Genomic DNA, 19,104 nt, shown 5'->3' with positions numbered 1-19,104 from the left:
TTAGAAGAGCACCCAGCAGACAGCATTTCTGTGTTCACGTTCTGAAACTGGTTGAAATGCTGCCTCTTGTAGCAACAGGGAAAGCTATTTTTGAGGCACAGCATTAAAGTCTGCATTTATTGGTTTCTTCTGTTAGCTGGCAGAGGTACAGATGAGTCTCAGGGCTCTGTGTGCAGTCCAGGCAGTTGGCAGCATCTTCTCTGACAACAGAAAAATCTCCAGCCCCAAGTGGGTCCCGGTTCCCATGTGGTTGCATCAGGCACATGTTGTGCAGGGGCTGAGGGATCTTCAGGGCAAGAGGTGAGCTGGAACACAGACAGGTCATCCTGGCAGGATGGTTGCTGTGTCTCTGAGCATCACAGCTTCCACAGAAACTCAGCTTTTGGTCATTCCAGGGCTACAGCAGCCAGCTGTGCCAATGGGCTACAGAGAGATGGTTTGGATAGAGCTTCCCAAGTAATGCATTTGGATGTGTCTTGTGGTAATAAAGCAAACCGAGTGAGTTTTGGTAGGCTATGGGAAGGAGGCACCGGTAGTTGTTTAACTTCCTCACAGCTCCAAGACAGCTGCTACATGGCGTGACCTACAGCTGTGGGGAATTTTTCTGCCATCTGATCAAAGAATGCTGATTTTGACAAATGGAAACTGTTCCTACAGATCTATTGGCATGCAGTTCTAGGTCTGGAGTTGTCCAAATATCTGGTTCTGCATTATCCAAATCGAATCTAGTGATTTTTTTTTTGTCTTTGAGTAATCTTTGGATTGACTTGAACCAGAGGTGTAGTTTGAGCTGTACTTTATTACAGGGGGGGGATGGAAACCTATACAGAAATTAGAATATTGGCAGAGCAGTTGTCATTTTTATGATTCTTATGCGTGAAAAATACAGCATGTCTCATTCAATGTACCATACATCGTGTACATGTGTTCAGTCATCACCAAACCCAGCCTGGAACTCCTCCTTCACCTTCCCTAGCAGAAACACACCCGAGGAGATGCACTTAAAACCAGACAGTGGTTTTTAATAACCAGCCATCTTCTGAAAGGCAGTTTCTGCTCGGTTCGGCTGGGGCTGCGTGTGCCATCATGACAAATGGGGCCTGCTGAGACCTGATGGAACGGCTCTGCGAAGCAGCACAAGTGATGGAGAGCTGCAGCCCGTGGCACTGCTGCTTCCTGCTTCCCTTTAACAATACTGACCTTCGTAGCCTTTCAGGCTGTGTTTCCTGTAATGTGTTTGATTTGCATTAACGCTTCCATAAGCTTTGTCAAGCCCTTGAAGTTAGCAGCAGGATTACAGCAACTGCTGTTGAGCACTGTAAGAGATGGAAAATAGTCAACTTCGTGTTGCAAATACATGTTATTAATAGAGTAATGTGTGGCATATTGCTTAGTAATAACTGAAGAGGAACCAGATAGTTCCTTCTCTTCCCTTGGCATCATCCAAACTTTTTTCTAAACTAAGAATCTGAGAAAATAGCAGAATTCCTTTTCTAAAGGGAAGGAGAGCAAAGCGAACCAAGAAAGAAAACTGCAAACCGAATGGAGAGCACACGTTTGAAAGCTTCCTTACATTTAGAAGTGAGATAGTGAAAACTGGTGCAGTTATTTTTATCCTGAGGAGTCACCCTGCCCTGCAGAACACCAAGCAGTGCAGTGTGCACTGTTTGCTGTGGAACAGCTGAACGTCCATGAGTCATTTGTTTAATCATTTCTGACTCTTGGTGCCAGGCACCTGCCTTTTAATTTGCTACGACCAACCTGAAACATCTGTCAATTTTTTCCCCATGAATTAATAACTCTGTAATTAAAATCCAGCAGAGAGTTCAGCTAAGCCTGGTGGTTAATTAGGACAGGAGATAGCCCTGCGAGCAGCGTGGCATTACGTTAGGTGGGGATGGTGGACTCAAACCAGGGCTGGGGGACATGGGGCTACCAGCAGGTGTGTGTTTTGGTAGCAGTTCTTCTGTTGTGGGCAATCGGATTGTGCTGCAATTAGTAATTCAGGACTCTGTTTGAAAATCATTTGCTTTACATGCAGTTTCTTACAAAGGGTCTGGTTTTAGATACTGCTGTTGTCCAAGTACTAAGGAAACAAGAAGCAGCAGAGGTGTATTTAATAATTAATCTCATGTAGGAAAGTTGAGTCAAAACTTGCAAAATTGTGCTATGCAATAGTGATTTTTACCTTAGATATCTAGAATCCATTGCAAGGGAATGCACTTCAGGAGAGGAGTTGGGTAAGAAGATGACCTTGAGCAAAGTGGAGCTCCCAACAGCACAGCAGGGTGTTTGTCTCCAGCTTTGCCCCAGGGAGAAAGGAGAGGGAAGTTTTGTATCAGTACCCCATCTTTACAGTGGAGTCCCAAAGAGAGCTAATGCATAATACCAAACAAAGGGAATTGCACCATTCTGAAAGAATTGGTGTTCAGCCTTACACTAAACAAGGTGCCGTTTCATTTTAAAGTAATTTGTGGTTCTTAGAGTGTGTTAATGAAGTGGGATGGCTTCTGCTTGGAACTCTTCAGTGTTTTGGGACCAGGAATGGGGCTGTGCAGATTTGCTCAGCTTTGCCATGTTGGTGTGGTCTGGGAAACAGCACGGAGCTGGTGGGAAAAACCTGAGTGGTGCAATCCTCAGTCCCCAAAATGAAAGTGGCTTCATCCCTGGATGTGCTTAAAAACCATTTGGATGTGGTGCTCAGGGCCATGATTTAGCGGAAGGTTGTTAGTGAGGGTAGTGTGGTTAGGTTGTGGTTGGACTCCATGATCTTTAAGGTCCTTTCCAACCTGAGGGATTCTGTGATTCAGAGAGCTTTGCATTACATGTACAGGGACAGTCTTTTTTCCTGATGACAAGATAGCTCACACTGCTAAGAAGCTGTATGTGAAGCCCACAGTGTGAGTAAGCTCAGCATGGCCCATCCAGAAGTGCCTTTTCAATGAAGCACCTTCACTGTGTGTACAGGGAGATTGGCTGGCCAAGCTTGCCCTCTGCAGGCTGCACACACCTCTATCGTTTGTTGCAGTATTCTTTCCCTGTTCCTACATGGGTAAATTAAATGTGCTGCTAGCACAACCGAGGTTGCTTTTTTTACGTTAAAATAGTAATTACTTCAACGGATATTTGGGGACAGCTCTGCATTCTTAGTGAGGCTCGGTCCCAAATAAGACAAGCATTAATTTAATTTGCCCAAATGGCTCTTGATTAGGTTTGCTGTTATCTGAAGGCAGTGAGCTAATGGAGATTATGCAGAAGGGATTTGATGCAGCCCTCGAGCTGTTTGTTCAAGTTCAGCTCCCAGCACAGGCCAGAACCAGCATCTGGTCTAATGAGCTGCAGTGAGAATCCCGCTGATTGCAGCTCTGTTGTACGGGATAACAAGGAGGAATCAGCCTCAAACAGCTCATAGGGAAGGCTGGGGAGGAAACACGGCTCTTGGGAGGCACGCAGGTACTGTGCGACTCCTCAGCAAACCTCTGCAGAAATAATGCTTTCTTAAAAATCTCTCTGTTCTTAAACTGTACCTAAAGCCATCTCTGTAGCGTATACAGATACAACACATCACAGCAGGTACAAGTCAATATCATGGATCAGTTTATGAGTAGGAGAGCTGTTGAAGTGAGATACTCTGTTGTACATGTACACAAATCCTTACAAATAAGACCAAAGATTAAATAAGGTAAAGTCTGACTTTACAACTTAACAATATATAAACTATAAACCCAGCAAAACTAGAGGGGAAGAAATCTCTGGGTAGCTCTGACAATTAAAGATTTGGTTTTTGTCACAGCATCCACAGTACCAGTAGTACGAATCAAATTGCATTGAGAAGCCTGCTGCTGCTGGTGAAAGAGATGCTGCACAAAGGGGGAGATGTAGGTGGTGCCACTGGATGCCTCTTTTTTCCCCCAAAACATTTTGCAACCTGGAGATGTTTGATGCATCTATTAAGGCAAAGCAAAACCTGAATTTACAGGGTCTTCAAAGAAGCTGAAAGTCATTTTTCAGCACTTTCTCAGTGAGGCTGGATATGCTTGTGTGTGCTTGGGATTCTCTACTGGTTTTGTTTTGGGCTTGTTCTCCTTTCTTTTTATAACACTCTTCTACATACCGCATCCCTTAATAACAGTCATTAAGTGTAATACTACAGCCACAACAGCAGTGAGGGTGCCCGGGGTGCAGCAGGGCTCCCAGGGCTCTGTGATTGCTGGGCAGCTCACACTGAGAGCAGAGGGTTGTGTGCTCCTCCTGCAGGGCTGTGCCCAAACCCCATGTGTTCTTAGGTTGGTGCCAACAGCTGATCTCAGTGAGAAACTGTAAGCAGTAAATTCCAATGGGGGAAAAAAAGGCTTCATTAATTTTTTTCCCCTGAGTAGCTCAATAAAATATGCTCTCTGAAACGAGAGCTGACTCTCACACATTGCAGGTTTAACAAGGGCTCGTTTCAATAGGCCCTTATTGGAGTTCAGGCAGTAAAGAGTGAATGAGTTTAGAGGTTGTCTTTCAGTGTTCTGCAGCCGAGGACAAGCAGCGTGAGGAAGGGGTTTGGTTTGTGAATACTCTGTAGATATGAGAACTCAGAGGCAAGCTGCTCGGTGACTTGCGCTGTAGGGATGCATGGAGATGCTCCGTCGTGCTGTGCTGCTCCTGCCCTGCAGGTGGGGCCGTGGGTGTACGCAAATGAGTGCGTTCCTGCTGGGAAGGGCTCTCATCAGTGCAAAGACAGCTTCGTTCGTTCCTGATATTCTAATGCCACGCAAATGACTTATTTGGTTATACCGTGTTTTGACTGTGGCTGATTACTCTGTACTCAGGTGAAGGTTAATGTGATTCCGTGTTTGTTTGACACTGCAATAATTACAACTCACAGTCAACAAAAACTGCAGTTGAGTTTTTAATTTTCATTCATGCCGCGTTTTGTTCCCCAGCATTGTCTGGGGCTGAGATAAAGTCAGACTTGCAATAGAGCGGCACAATGAGAGATGCTGACAGGATCCGCAGCAAGAAAGTCCCGGTGTGGGATGCACAGGGGGCTCCAGCACTGCAGGAGAGTCAGCCCTGGTGCTCCAGCAGTGGTTGTGCAGCATGCAGAGGCTGCAGCTCCTCGGCCTCACTGCTTACAGCATTCCTTTAGCACAAATAAACGCCGCCATCGATGCAGCCCGGGAATTGCTCAGACACCACTTTGAGAGCGTCTGTTCTATTTTGCTGCGTTTTGAAAATCCCGGTTTTCTGCGGGCTCCTACCTCCGGTCCCAACGCCTGGTTCCTACAGGGGAGCTTAGTGCTCAACCCAAACTTCTTTCTCCCGCAGGGTCGGTCCGTGGGAGCGCTCCAGGCAGCTCGTGGCTTTTCTTCCGTAGTTCTTCTCCAAGTGCCGGCCGCCAACAGGCAGCTCCAAGCCGAGGTTCCTCGCTGTGCCTTCTCGTGCTCTGCGCTGCTCGGTGCCATTTAAGAGGTGGCCGAGGAGCCCTGCGGCGCCGGGCGGGTCTCGTTCCGCATCCAGACGTGCAGCTCCCCGGGCCGGAGCGGTGCTGAGGCTCTGCCCCTCGGGGCGGTGCTGCCCGGCCCGGTCCGCACGTGATCGTGGCCGCCCCGGTGCTGTACCTGCGGGCGGCTCCGCCCCGGCCCGGGAAGAGAAGGAGCGGCCGGTGGGACGGGGCCGCTCGAGAGGGGGCTGCCCCGTGCAGGCAGCGGCCATGGCCTTCGGGAAGGCGCCCAAGGACCCGTTCGGTACCGCCGTGGGGAGCCTGGTGGGTGAGTAGCAGGGAGGGGGAGCGCGGTCCGGTCGAGTGCCGCCGGTGACCGCTGTGCCCATGGCCTTACAGACCGGGCGACGTTCGGATCGCTGCAGACGGAGGAGTGGGGGCAATTCATGCACATCTGCGACGTGATCAACGCCACCGAGGAGGGGTGAGCGGAGCCGGTGTGTGTGTGTGTGTGTTTGTGTGTGTGTGTGTGTGTGTACCGACAGCCGAAGGGCAGCCCGGCTCCTCGGGCGGAGTTGTGTCTGTCTGCTGGGGCTGCGGCTCAGAGCTATTGGTGAAGGTGGCAGCGTGGGTTCCGTGCCCGTTCCGTACAGCCCGTGTTACTCGGAGGGCAGAGCAGCTCCGTGCCCTGCTGAGCCTCATCTGGGAAAAGTCCGGGGGCTTCTGGCCGCTCAAGTTAAAGGTTAAAGCACATCTGCTGATGGAACCCGAGGATGCCCGGCCCCAGCAGCAGTGTTAGAAACACAGGCAGGGGGAAGTGAGCTCCGTGTGGGACCCGCTGGTACACATTGCCAGCACTCACAGGCAGTGGCACGTTTTAATGCTGCTGGAGAGCTTCCTCCAGGAGAACAAGGTATGCCTCCATATCTTTTATAGCAAGTTTTCCTTTCATTTTTCCTGCTGGTATCTCTCGCCTGTAACTCTGAGAGCTCAGGGGATCAGTAGTGACTCCTTCCCAGTCCCCACCATGAGCTTCCACACGTTCTGACCCTCTGTGGTAGTTCTATCTGGAGTTTCTATGCAACAGAGCTTTTTTAATGAACTACTTCCTCTTGTGCACAGCTTATGCTTACAGAGCAGCTCCTTAAAGCTTCCTCCCAGGCAACTGCTGCTAGTCCCAGTCTGTAGCAGGATATTAGGAACAGCAGAACTGCTGTATCTAATTAGGCAAATCGTTATTTTAATGTAATACCCAACTCCTGAGCAGGGCGTTTCCAGATGCTTCAGACAGAAGCAGCAGTGGGGGAGCAGCATCGCTTTATGCATGGGGAGGTTTTCCTCTCCCATCCATCACTGACTCTGTGTTTTGCTGATCTAACTGAGCATGGACATAGGACAAAAGTTGATGCTTTTTTTTCCTATAAGGTAAAGCAGACCTATCAAACTGAAAAAAAAAAATAAAAAAATAAAAAAAAAATAAAAAAATGTGGTAATGGTAAATAGCCATTTAAGTTAATCAACCTGGTAATATTTCCTGCAAGGATTTCTTTAATTGACATGTTCAGTTTCTGCATGTGAGTTCCATCTTAGATTCCACAGAGATCCTAAACAGACTGGAGGGCGTCTTGTTTTTGTTGATGACGAGCACTGAGCTGGCCCTAATAGCTGTAATTTCTGGGTACACTATACATAGCCTATATTAATCAGTCAGAATTGTTTCCCACATGTGATAAGCTTTGATACCGTCTTCCACCCTTTTCCTCCTACATAGATAGTTAACAGATAGGGGGTGTATATATAGAAATGAGACTGTAGTGGAAGTGCCACTCTCTTGGGTGGAATGGGTTGTCAGTCTGTACATGGTAATTACTCAGATTAGTTAAAAGCATCCAGCAATTAAAAGATTGGGGGTTAGCCAAGACACCCCAACTTCTTGCAGCACTCACAGGAGAATATTTTTTGATCACATCATATTTGAAAAATAGGTGTGAGTCAAGTCTTGATACATTTGGCTGTTCCTATTCCCTTTTGTAGCAATGGATGTTGTCCATACTAGATGAGAAAATCCACTGTATGGCAGTGAAACAATACAGTTTTGAAGCAGGCCCTGCAAAGAATAACTTCATTCCTCTGCACAAATCTCAGGAGGATGCTCCTCATTCACTGCTTTGTTACTCTTATTGCTGAAGAAATTCTACCAAAATCTGTGGGGAAATGACTCTGTTTATGAGTGGGTGTAAATACAGGGATGGCCCCAGCACCAGGCCGGGATTTGGGGATTTTGGATATAGTTATGAACTGGAAAAACCATTTAGTTTCTCTGGTAACCTTTTCTATTTGATGTCTTGTCACAGGCCTAAGGATGCAGTCAAAGCGTTAAAGAAAAAGCTTGCAAAAAACTGTAACCATAAGGAGATCAGGCTCACCCTGTCTGTAAGTACAGCTCTAGTTATGTTAATTGGACACTAAGGCAGAAAGCATTTCAGATGATAAGGTGACGTGCAAATTGGCACTGATAGGACTCTCTGGGGCATTTTCCGTCTTTGTTGCTTGTGTGAATAACTCTACCAGTGCAGATCTGATGGCCCACCGGTGTTCATCTTTCCTAAATGCATTGCTGCTTTGTATTTTATTTAAGCCTGCAGCCTGTAGAGGTAATTTGGTTCTTCCTTAATGCAGTGCCTGTTGCCCTGTGAGCACCCCACCTGTCGTGGCATAAAAGCTGCTTTGGCCCTTTTGATACTCACCTCATGGCGACCTTGGTTGAACTGAGTGCTTGAGGTTGCACTGTAGAATGTGGGTTATCTGTTTTGTAAATAAATTAAATGAGACTGGAATGAAGGGTTAACAGTGGTGAATTAAGAAAGGCAGAGGATGAGCCTTGCAGGATTCAGATGCTGTGACTGAAGGTTGGGGTGACCTGGAGTGTCACCACTGGAGGAGATTACCTGGCCTTCAGAACACGATGCTGCTTTTGAACTCTCCCAGAGTTTGGGGAAGAGTTACGATTCCAGTCGGTTTAAGACTTACAGGAGATGCTGATGCTCTCTGATCTCCACTGCGCTTGTAGGGTGAGCAGCAGCAAGAAGTTCCTGATGCTGTCATAAATCCAGAGGTCCCCACCTGAGTTTCTCTTGGCTGACAGAGGTGAAGCTGTGAGAAGCAGCAGTTTGTGTTACAAGCTGCTGCAGAGCTGCATTTAACAATTGACTTTTTTCAGGGTGCAGAGAGGTTCGTCTGCATTGCTCTCTGACTACTATTAATCACAGGTTTGGCATTTGTTGTGCAAAATCATTATCTATATCAATATACGAGAGGTGATTAAGGAAGATAGGTGATTGATAGTGTTGAATTGTAGGTCAGTTAGCAATTGCTTAAGTGTCACTTGATAAGTTTGAGAGGCAGATAAATGTGCTGAACATACCACTGTATACCTTCAGCTCATTCCACTTCCGCACTTCTTTCTCAGTTTCCTCCTCCACTGTCTCATGAGTCACCTTTTTGTGTGTTCCATGTGTTTGCATAACAGAAACACTTGGTTTCCACTGTAACTGCAATCAGATCTGCTTGCTTTCTTCTGCAGCCCTTGTGTACCTCAGTCCTCTGATGCAGTTAGCTGGAGTTTGGAGGGCCCAGTACTTATGTTTTGGAGTCCTTACCAGGATGTTTACCCTGCAGACATAGCCAAGGAGCTCTTATTTCAGTTGTGTCCAAGGAAGGGCTTTATCATGTTTGCTTGGAAGCTTGTTCTGTTTGCTTGCAGGTGGAATGTGTACCAGGTTTCAGTGGTACTTCTGGTTCACTGCTTTCTCACAGCCTCCTCACAGTTTCAGCCTCTTAATCCACGCATGTCCTCACCCACTCACATTTCACTCTCTTCCTACCTTTGTTCCTATGTAAGATTTTCTGTCCTCACCTCTTCCTCTGCTCCAGGCTCCCTTACCTTTTTTTCCTTTTCTGCCCTCAGTGCTATCAGTTCAGTGTGTGAAGCCTTCCCTTTGATGGCCTCACTGCTGACCATGGATGGCTTTTAACTCCTATGCTCCCAAGCTGGTCCTTCTGTGGGCTATTTTCCATTTTATGATCTTGATTACAATAATGGCATTGTTCCTGTTTCCTGTTTTGAAATACCTGGATTGGATCGATAAGTCATTGCAAATGGAAAGCAAGTAATTTTCACTTCCTAATAAACAAACCAGCCGAGGCCCCACCCTCAACCATTACCTTTTAAAAGTAATTGAAACTTGGGGAATTGAAACTAGTTGATCTTTGAGGTCCTTTTCAACCCAGGCCATTTTATGATTCTATGTAAGGTGGCAACAAAGTCTTGAAACCACTTTTCCTTTGAAATGTACTTTGATCCACATTTGTTTGTTCAACCTTGAAATTCTGGAATTGTCTTCTTAATCGAGCAGCTCCTTCCCAGAGAACAACACACAGCCTGAAACGTGAAAGTCTGTCTGAAGTAACACCGCTGCATGGGTCAGCCCCGATTCTGTCATTGAGACATCAATCTCAGCAGTGATGTCTTCCTCCTCTGTCTTAGACATGTGTTTATTTGCTTGCAGGAGGAAGGGTTAGTGCCAGCTGTGTCATGTGTTGGCTGTGGCTTAACTGCTTGTACTCTGATCTAGGGAAGTTACCTGTTGCATGTGAAGTCACATGGATCGAGGTGTGTGCATGCCAGGCCTTGAAGCCGCTTTGTGCTCTCCTTGATAAAGCCCAGAGATCAGGCTTGGCAGTGCTGATTGCACAATCACAGAGCGAAGAGGATTAGAACTTTCAGGCAGGAATCCAGCAGTGTCTGCATGTGTTATCTGACTTGTTATTAATAAGCTTTGGTTGTGTGAAAGGTATATATGAACAGAGAGAAAAATAAAAAGATACTGAGTGGGAGCAAAAGGAATATGTATTTCAGTGTTACTTCACATAGTTAGAAAAATTCAAGGCAGTCTGAAAAATCAGTATTTAGGAATTCAAGGTCTTGGTGAAGTCTGTGTGGCTGCTGCGTTGTGAGTAGTGAATGGCAGGTGAGAAGCAGCCTGTGCCAGTTTCTTTTAGCATCTTGGCCTTCAAAAACTCTACTTGGTAGGACATCAGTATGAGTTTAGTGGAGTAGAAGCCTGGCCAGAGACGGATGACTTGTTCTCTCTCAGTTAGAAATACTGGAATGCAAACTGTGTTTTCTTGCATTCACATTGGGTTTGAGGGTGCCTATTGCAAACTTAATGCATTTACTATTGCTTTGTCCATTCCAACAGTCCTCAGGTTCTGCCCCTCATTGAGAGAAAGGTTAATGGGTTGATTAAAGTTAATTTGCCAGTTCTGTTATTAGAACATGTGCATACTGAGATTCCATTGTGCTGTATCCTGCTGCACTTGGCTTGGCTGCATTGGGTCCATTCACTCCAGTGGATCTCAGGAAAGTGAAGTCCTATTTACAGTGGTAAATAACCATATTGACATTCTAAGTAAAGGTGCTATTAGTATGAAAGTGCCTTGTTCATGAATGGTCTGCTTAGAAATAAAGTCAAATTCTTGGGTTTTTTTTTTGCACCAGCTTGGTTTCATGAGAAGTAAGTGGGCTGAATTGGCCTAATTGAATGGAGGCTCTAATCCATTAGCTTCAGTACTTTCATTCAGAGAGTAAATACTCAGTCCCATATACAAAAAAATTAATGATAGAGAATAGCATACCAAATTTCTCATGCTCTGGGTTGGAAATGTTTTATGCCAACCATCTTTGAAGTACTGCACAGGCAGATGAGTTGGTTTATTAGCATATGTTTCATGTGCTCATGAAAAATAATGATTCGAGCCAAGATTTTTTTGGTAATTATCTCTGTTTTTTGCACAGCAGTTTGCCAGCGTCTCTTTGTTCTACTCTCTTTTTATTTCAGCAGTGTATTTTCTTTTGGTCTTATGCCACTTCTCCCGTAAGTTCTTGATAACGCTGGGAGAGAAATCCCCAGGTCTGGAGGCTGGAAAACTAAAATGACTTCAGTGCAGCCAGATACTGTCTGCCCTGGGTAGGAGAGCTACTTAAACTTTAATCGTGGTTACAGTAGCAGCCTTAGATTTTTTGTATCCTTTTGTCAATGGGTTCTGTCTGTTGCATGATTCTAGGGAGGTTTTGTGACTCTAAAACCACAAAACTTTGCAAACTAATGTGGATTCTGCCCCTTTACTTCCACCTTTCCGTCCTCACTCTCAAACTGAGAGATTAAGTAAAGACAAGGTTGAAGAGTGAAAAGTGCAAAGAGAAGTTCTTTCTTTGTATGGAGCATTGTAGCACTTTAGTAGATCTCCAGTTATATGCCAGACAAGATGAGTTCTGATTGTGATCAGCTCCAGCTCCCTAACAAAACTTGTACTGGCCTGATTCCAGGTGGTTGGGATGTGCTGACAGCCTTTGATATCTCTTCAGTAAGAAGGGAATTGCAGCCACCCATCTCCAGGTACAGGAAGGAGAGGTGTAATGTCACGATGACATACTCTGTGTTTGATAGGGCAGATGTGCTGCTTGCAGAGATCCCATTCTGAGCATTCCAGGCAGTTTTGGAAGTAGGCAGCTTTAGTGGAGATGAATCTGACAACTGGAACAATTCACCTGCTCTGTTTCAAAGCAGGGTGACCTTTAAAACACGTGGAGAAATTGTTCTCCGAGTTGTTGAATTTGTTCTTTTCTATTTTTTCATTAGTCTCTCACTTTAGAGGGCAGATTAGAAGAGAGGCACTTAGTAAGCTTGTTTTCTTCTCCTGCAGAGCTCTTCAGAATCTGTCAGACCAGGGGACCTGTTTGCTGGGCATTGAATTAATTGTTTTAGTGAGTCTGTACGAGTCATTTTATTTTCAGGCTGTGGACAGGCTTCACGCTGTTCAGGTATGGCATGTTCAGTAACTGCTGTGACATGGAAACAAGCTTGGCTGTGCTTCGCTGTCAAAAATAGTTTAATTCTGGGTAACCCGTTTCATTTTGTACGTGCATAGGAATAGAAGTGCGTGCAGTGAACTTTTGTTTCCTACCAGACAACACCGTGAGACTACTGGCAATGATCTGTTCGTATCCATTAGTGCTTTTTCCCTGCAACACCTTGGAATAAATTAAAGGGGTAAAGGTTTTCTTTTCCTTGCATTTATGTAACAGAAGCTTCTTGTGGTTGCAGCTGCTTGACATGTGTATGCAGAACTGTGGTCCAAGGTTCCAGTCTTTAGTTGTGAAGAAGGACTTCTGCAAGGACAGGCTGGTGAAACTGCTGAATCCCAGATACAACCTGCCCATTGACTTACAGGAGAAAATCCTGAGCTTTATCATGGTGAGCCTGGAGTAAACACTGACTGTTTGTCTCTCTGCTTTATATGCATCTCGTTTCTCTCCTGCATTGCATTCATAGAAACCTTTTATGTGGGCTTTATTATTCTGCTTCATGCAGGAGCAGCACAGGGTGGAAGAAGCTGGAGCAGATGGAGGCAGAGAATTTGCTGTTCATGTAGAGAAAACGCCTTTAGGGTTGTGTGTTCTAGAAAAGTTAGTCTGCCCCCTCTGACTGTCCATTTCTGTTACTGTTATTTTAAAACCAGATCTGGGCCCGAGGGTTCCAGGGAATGGTGGATGTGACCGAAGTAAAAGAAGTTTATATTGAGTTGCTGAAGAAAGGAGTGGAGTTTCCATCTTCTGATACCAGCAAAGGAAAGCCTAAGGTGGGGATACGCAGCGATGCCTTGTTATCCATTGTAAATCAGAAGCAGGATGTGTTAATTGTATGAGCTCTGTAGGCACAGAAGGTGTGTATGTTTTTGTTTTGTTTTCTAAATGCTCCAGGGCAGAGTATGACCAATCTACTTAAGCATGTGAGCAGAAATCATCTTCAATTATAGCAGCTAAGATAACAACAAAGACACCTGTCCTATATAGCAGTGTCTTTTATTTCAAAGCACAGAATAGTGGATATGTTCTCCAAAGGGAAGTTTCTGTCTCTTGAGACTTCCAAAGCGTTTTAAAAGATTGGGCATCTGGTTTGCCTCAAAATGAATGAGAGCTGAAACTAGTCAGCTTTTGAAAGCCTTAACTAAAGTGAGTAAGATTTGTGTGAAAACATACGTAACATTCAGGATATGAGCATTCCAAGAATTATAGAACAGTGTGGGTTGGGAAGGGACCTTAAGGACCTTAAACATCTAGTTCTGTCCCCTTGTCATGGGTAGGGTCACCCTACAGTTCTTCTGTTAAACACAAGCTCTGCTCTTTTGTCTTTCAGCAGTCCCCATCTCCTGCAAAGTCATCACCATCTTCTGCTAATCCCCCAAAACGTTCTTTGCTGCCTCTTCCCACGGGCCCAACGTTACTGCTGACACCTGAGCAGGTACAGTACCACAGGTTTGAAGCGGAGGGACGTTCCACTTGAAATAATGTTGGTAGCGTGCAGTTTTGGCATTGTGGGTCATAGATGGAACCATCTTTTCAAGTCGTGTAGTTCTTTAATGGTGGTTTTAGATTTGTTTTCCTAAAGATGTTTTATTACAGTGATTTGCCAAAGCAAAGCATGCAGAAATTGCTTGGGTAAATGCCAGGCTGTACCCAGCCAGGAACTGGAATCGTTCACTTGAGCATAAGAATTTCTGCTGATCTCTTATGAGAATGTTGTGAAAGTTGATAAAAGGTGCTTCAGAGATAAAAAGCCAAACTTATTTTGGGATCAGACTCGTGTGAAGAGATTGTACTTAAAAGCATAAAGGAAGGGACAGTTTGCTTCTGATCCCACTTGGCCTGTAGTTAACTAATAAGTCTTCTCAGTATTAAGAGGGGCACTAAACGTATGGGAAACCAATAGTATTATCGGGCTTAGGTCTTAGTGTGAGTGGATGTATAAAAACTGAGCTGATTTCCACAGAGCGTCATTGGAATAAAATAATGCTAATTAGACCCATATTGTGCCTAATGGGGAAGAAAGTACGTATTAGAGAGAATTACTTTGCTCTCTCTGTTCACCTGCACAATCTTCTGTCCTGTTGAACTGAACAGATTGGGAAACTGTACAGTGAACTGGATATGGCGAAAATGAATGTGAGAGTCATGTCATCGATATTAAGAGAAAATGTTCCTGGCTCTGAGAATCCGGATGATATGAACCTTTTACAGGTATGAGGTAATTCATTGATGGGGCTTTTAATTTGAACAAAGTTGATTTTAGGATCTGTTGCATCCTTTCTTATAACATCTGAGTTTAGAAACCAACATCAAGTTTTCTGCCTCTGATTTTGCTCAGCTTCTCTTGTCTCCTTCACCTTCCCCAACATGTAGATAGTCATGAAAGGACAGTGCAGCTTGCAAAGTAAATTTAAGCTCTAGGGACTTCCAAGGACAAAGGAATTTCATAATGGAGCATTCTCTGTTAAGCATGTTCTGTCAAACAGCCCTGAGAAACATTCCAGGTGAACGCAGTTGCCTCCTGGGAAAACAGGTGATGACACAAAATCTCATATCCGTCCTGGAGTTTTCAGAGCTCTCTTCATTATTGCCGATACCTTAAAGGCAAACTGAAGGACAGCGAAGAAAATGAAACATTGGGTTTGTGTACATGACCTCCAAGCCTGGGAGCTTGCTGTGCAATGGATGAAGCCACATATTCTTGAAGTGTAACCTGAAATAGTGCACTGCGATAGTCTAGTTTATATTTGATAGTGAAGATGCATATGATCTACTTGCTCATACTTTTTCTATTTGAGAAACTTACAATGTAAGCACCTCCAGCAGAGAGGTGGCAGAGATCTGTAGAGCTGCAGGTCTAAGGATGAAGGGCCGGTGAACCAGGGATATTTCAGCTGTGAAACAGGAAAAATACCTTTCATTTCCTGGCTCCTACAGAGCAGCCCTTCTGCATGCAGGCGCACATACTAGGTTGTCCACAGTAAACCAGTGGATTCTTATTGACACTCCCAGCAATAAAATTGTTGGCAAAAGTTTGAGGACAGGGTGTGGAGTTCCCATTTGTGGGGGAGTGACTAAAAACTCATTCCTTCTATGTTAATTTCATTGTTGTTCTTTCTGTTCTTTTCCTCCATGCACCGAGTGGTACAGAACATCGAGCGTGGCCAGCCTGTTTCTTTAACCATGTTTAACATGCATGTTTGCTTGTGGCTTTACCTGGATTTCTTGTATTAGGCCTTTGTTGTTGGAGAACAAAGTCCTTTGTTACAAGAGCTCTTAGTTTAGGCTTTGAGTGAGTGGGAGAGATGAGTACCAGCCCTTCTGATTATCTGGGGTCTCTGAATAAAAACCTTTAGGGGGTAAACTTCATCAGTGCAATCTATTTTTGGTTCTATAGTTTGGTGAGTGACTGCTTCCACCCTTTCCCCACCCTGTTCTAGACAAGGCTGAGGATAGCAAATCTCACGTGAAATATTGTGCTTAGCAGTAACAGTTTTTGAAGAATATTGAAAGCCCAATATAAGCTGAAAGAGCCACAACCATTTATGCTGGGTAGGGAACAGACGTGTCTGATGGATGTGCAGGAATTAAGGCCCAGATTGCCAGGTGGTGAGCATTGGCACGAGTTAATTGGGATCACTGATGGCTTCATATCACACCATTGCTGTGAATTCCAGTTTTCAAAATGCTGGGCTTCATGGTGAGTCAGAGCAAAACCTACAAATTCATCCTATAAATGAGCATCATGATTTACTGCTTTATGGCTTATTCAGTTCTACAAAGAAAAAAGTCTGCCTGCAAAATGGATGCATAAGAAATACACATTTCTGAGGTGGGGATAAGGTTATCAGATATGGAGCTGAAGAGGTTTAAAATGTAATTGTATACATTGAACTGCACACATCTGTGTATGTTCTGTCCTGGGCTGAGAAGGTACAACAGGGAGTGTGATAAGGTAACGTGTCATCCGTATTCAGATTTGGGAAGGGGGCAGAACATAACACATAATTTACATAATAAATTAAAGAATTACACAGAGCTTATGTTTCTTGAGAAAAATGAGAACACTTTGAAAACAATCCCAGAGCCCTTCTGAATAGCAGTGTGCAAACAGAGTTTTGCCCTCCCTTTTATTTTTCCCTTAAGCAAAGCCAGACGGAGTTTGCAAAAATACAGTGTGGGAAAAAGAATCTTGGCTGAGATGAAGCTCCCGATGCTAAAGAATTTGTTTCTTTGAACAGGCAAAACCTGCAGGGGAGAGAAATGTGAATAAAATAACCACCATTTCAGCTGGCAGTGATGCAGCATTCTGCTCAGAAAGATCTCATAAATATCACACCAGCTGGGTTTGCACCACTGCATGGGGAAGTGCATCCAGACTTCCCCACTGAGAGCAGGAGCTACACGGTGGTGGCACGGAGCACTTTATCCTTTAGACTACCATTGTCTTTCCTTCTAGCAGATGTTGAACCTGGATCACGTTCATTACATTCATGTGAAGTATCCTACTGAGTTTAATCAGCTTCAATCAGGCTCAAATCAAATTTACTCTGCATCACCCAGAGGGGTCTTCATTATTTTGCAATTTGTAATGTAGACTTTAGAGACAGCTGTGCCCTCAGAAATGAAGGTAGGTCGTGGGTAGGGGCTGGTAGGGGTAGGAGTGCTGGTTTGATGATAGGAGTTGTCAGCCTGGCCTTGCAGAGATCAAAGACATGAAAATCAGACTATTTGCAATGCTCGGTATGTGTGTGGTTTGTATAAATGAAGGGACGTGACCTGCGAGTCTCCTGTACTCAACTGTCTTATCATTCTTCTCCAAAACTGAAATGAGGAGAACACGGTTCTGGCTTCTGATTTTATTTTTTCTTCCCCTTCTTCGGGCAGAAGCTGTACAAGACGTGTCGGATGATGCAGGAGCGGATCATGGAGCTGCTGGTGACGGTGGAGAATGAAGATGTGATAGTTGAGTTAATACAAGTAAATGAAGATCTGAATAATGTTCTCATGGGACACGAAAGGTGAGTGTGTGGTGTCCTAACAGGATAAGGACCCCTGGTGGGTACAGTCAGCCTGTGAGACCAGTGCTGAATCTTCCCAAGGAGGTGGATTTTTTTCCATACATCCAGAAAAGAGGTGTGATAACAACAGGAGCCGATCATCTGTTTGCCTTCCCCTGAGCGCATCAGGAGCAGTTAATAATGGTAGTTACAAAACCATCAGAATGTGGTAAAACAAGTTAACAGCACTGGCAGGAAGTGAGATGGAGGCACACAAAAATCACTTTGGAATTTGGTGTTCCTTTCTCGTCAAGCACAGTGGATTTGCCATCAGGCTGCTACAAACCTTTTGGCTCTGGTGATGGTCACTACATTTATATATATACATGCTTCCAGGAAGGAATCTTCACTGTCCTTTCTGAACAACTTTGACAGCTTTACTGTAGAAACTGGCCGTGGAATAGTGTTCTGCTTTATCGCGTGCTGAAGGGATTCACTTGCTTTTCTCAGCTGAATCAAAACAAGCTGTTGTACCTGCCTTACAGCAGGAAATGTTTCTTCACACATGGAAGCGCTGCAGTGCTCGTGTTGACATCTCGTGTGTTTGCCTGTTCTGGCAGCAGCACCGTGATGAGGTGCTGGCAAAAATGAAATGAAACAGAAACTCAGGATTCCACTGTTTTCCTCCAAAGTACCATAGTGAGTGAATGTACTTGTGGAGAATGTTCTTGTTTAATGGGAACGAGCCTTCCATGTTCAGTAGTTTATGTCATCCTAAATCCACTAAGCCCAGAGGTGGGCTTATATGTATTGTGAAGCAAGCTGTCCTCATGGATGTAATGATGGCTCCCTCTGGTGGCCATAGCAACTTTTCTGTTCTTAATGTGTTTCAGACAAATACTTGTTCTGCTGCTGGAAATGTCTTTTCTCCCGCTCCTCCTTGCATTGCTGTCATCCTTATGGGCCTCACCAGCGTGGTAGGCCTGAACACCAAGTGCAAATGTGTGCCAGTCTCATATCCAGGCCAGTTCAGACCTTTGCTTCTGTAGCAGATCGGCCTTAAGGTGCTGACGTTCATTTAACTCCTCCAGTCCCCCTGTAGCACCATTTTGGCTCTCAGTACATCATCTTATTTTGCAGAGATTTGATTTCAAAATCTACGTTTTTTTTTTTCTTCAATTAAAATGCCTGAAGTAATGAAGGCTGCTTTGGTTAGAACTGCAGCACAACAGACGTGTCAGAACGAACATTTAGTTCTGCCATTTCAACAGGTTCTCTCGAAACAGAGTTCGATTTTTGGAGAACCAGAGAATACAGCGCGACCGTGAAGAGGTGAGTAGTGATGGATGAACTCATGAGCTGCAGGACTGCAAACAGCCCATTTTCTCTTCATTGCAAAAAATACATCTCCTTATTGTACATCAGTGTTTCTGTCTCCAGCAGATGATGCTGCTGGGTTTTTTGTCCCTCTGTAGTCAAAGTCTTCTCTGAGTTCCAAAAATGGATTGTAGTAAATCTGACTGCCCGTTATTGATCGATAATTATGGTCGCTAATTATATTGCCCAAAGTAGTTTTGCACATTTCAGTTTCTCTTGAGCCATAATTGCAGTCATCCAGGACTCAGCAGGAAAATGACTGCTTTGTGAAATACAGCTGATAGTTATTAAGGAGAGGCAGAAGACAATGTTGTTTTCTTTGGAAAATCTGCTGTTGTTGCAGTCTGGTTTCTCAGGGTGATGGTTTT

General features: G+C 44.7%; 1 protein-coding gene across 5 annotated transcripts in view; it reads left to right on the top strand.

The window, feature by feature from the left end:
• The window catches only part of TOM1L1 (target of myb1 like 1 membrane trafficking protein), a 163,432-nt gene that overhangs the window by 140,095 nt on the left and 4,233 nt on the right, over positions 1-19,104 (top strand). For 2 of the 5 annotated variants that reach the window (XM_032448275.1, XM_015879670.2), the window contains 9 exons: positions 5,317-5,759; positions 5,831-5,915; positions 7,786-7,864; positions 12,598-12,747; positions 13,013-13,132; positions 13,690-13,794; positions 14,454-14,570; positions 17,247-17,380; positions 18,631-18,691. In XM_032448275.1, coding sequence (XP_032304166.1) covers positions 5,702-5,759; positions 5,831-5,915; positions 7,786-7,864; positions 12,598-12,747; positions 13,013-13,132; positions 13,690-13,794; positions 14,454-14,570; positions 17,247-17,380; positions 18,631-18,691 — 909 coding nt within the window. In that variant the 5' untranslated portion in view covers positions 5,317-5,701. Of the gene's footprint in view, positions 1-987; positions 5,760-5,830; positions 5,916-7,785; positions 7,865-12,597; positions 12,748-13,012; positions 13,133-13,689; positions 13,795-14,453; positions 14,571-17,246; positions 17,381-18,630; positions 18,692-19,104 lie in introns of those variants that run through there. The other 3 variants (XM_032448277.1, XM_032448276.1, XM_032448278.1) reach the window with 3 other exon arrangements.

Source organism: Coturnix japonica, chromosome 18 (genome assembly GCF_001577835.2).
Source record: "Coturnix japonica isolate 7356 chromosome 18, Coturnix japonica 2.1, whole genome shotgun sequence".
NCBI lineage: Eukaryota > Metazoa > Chordata > Aves > Galliformes > Phasianidae > Coturnix > Coturnix japonica.
This window is presented reverse-complemented; position numbering and strand designations above follow the sequence as displayed.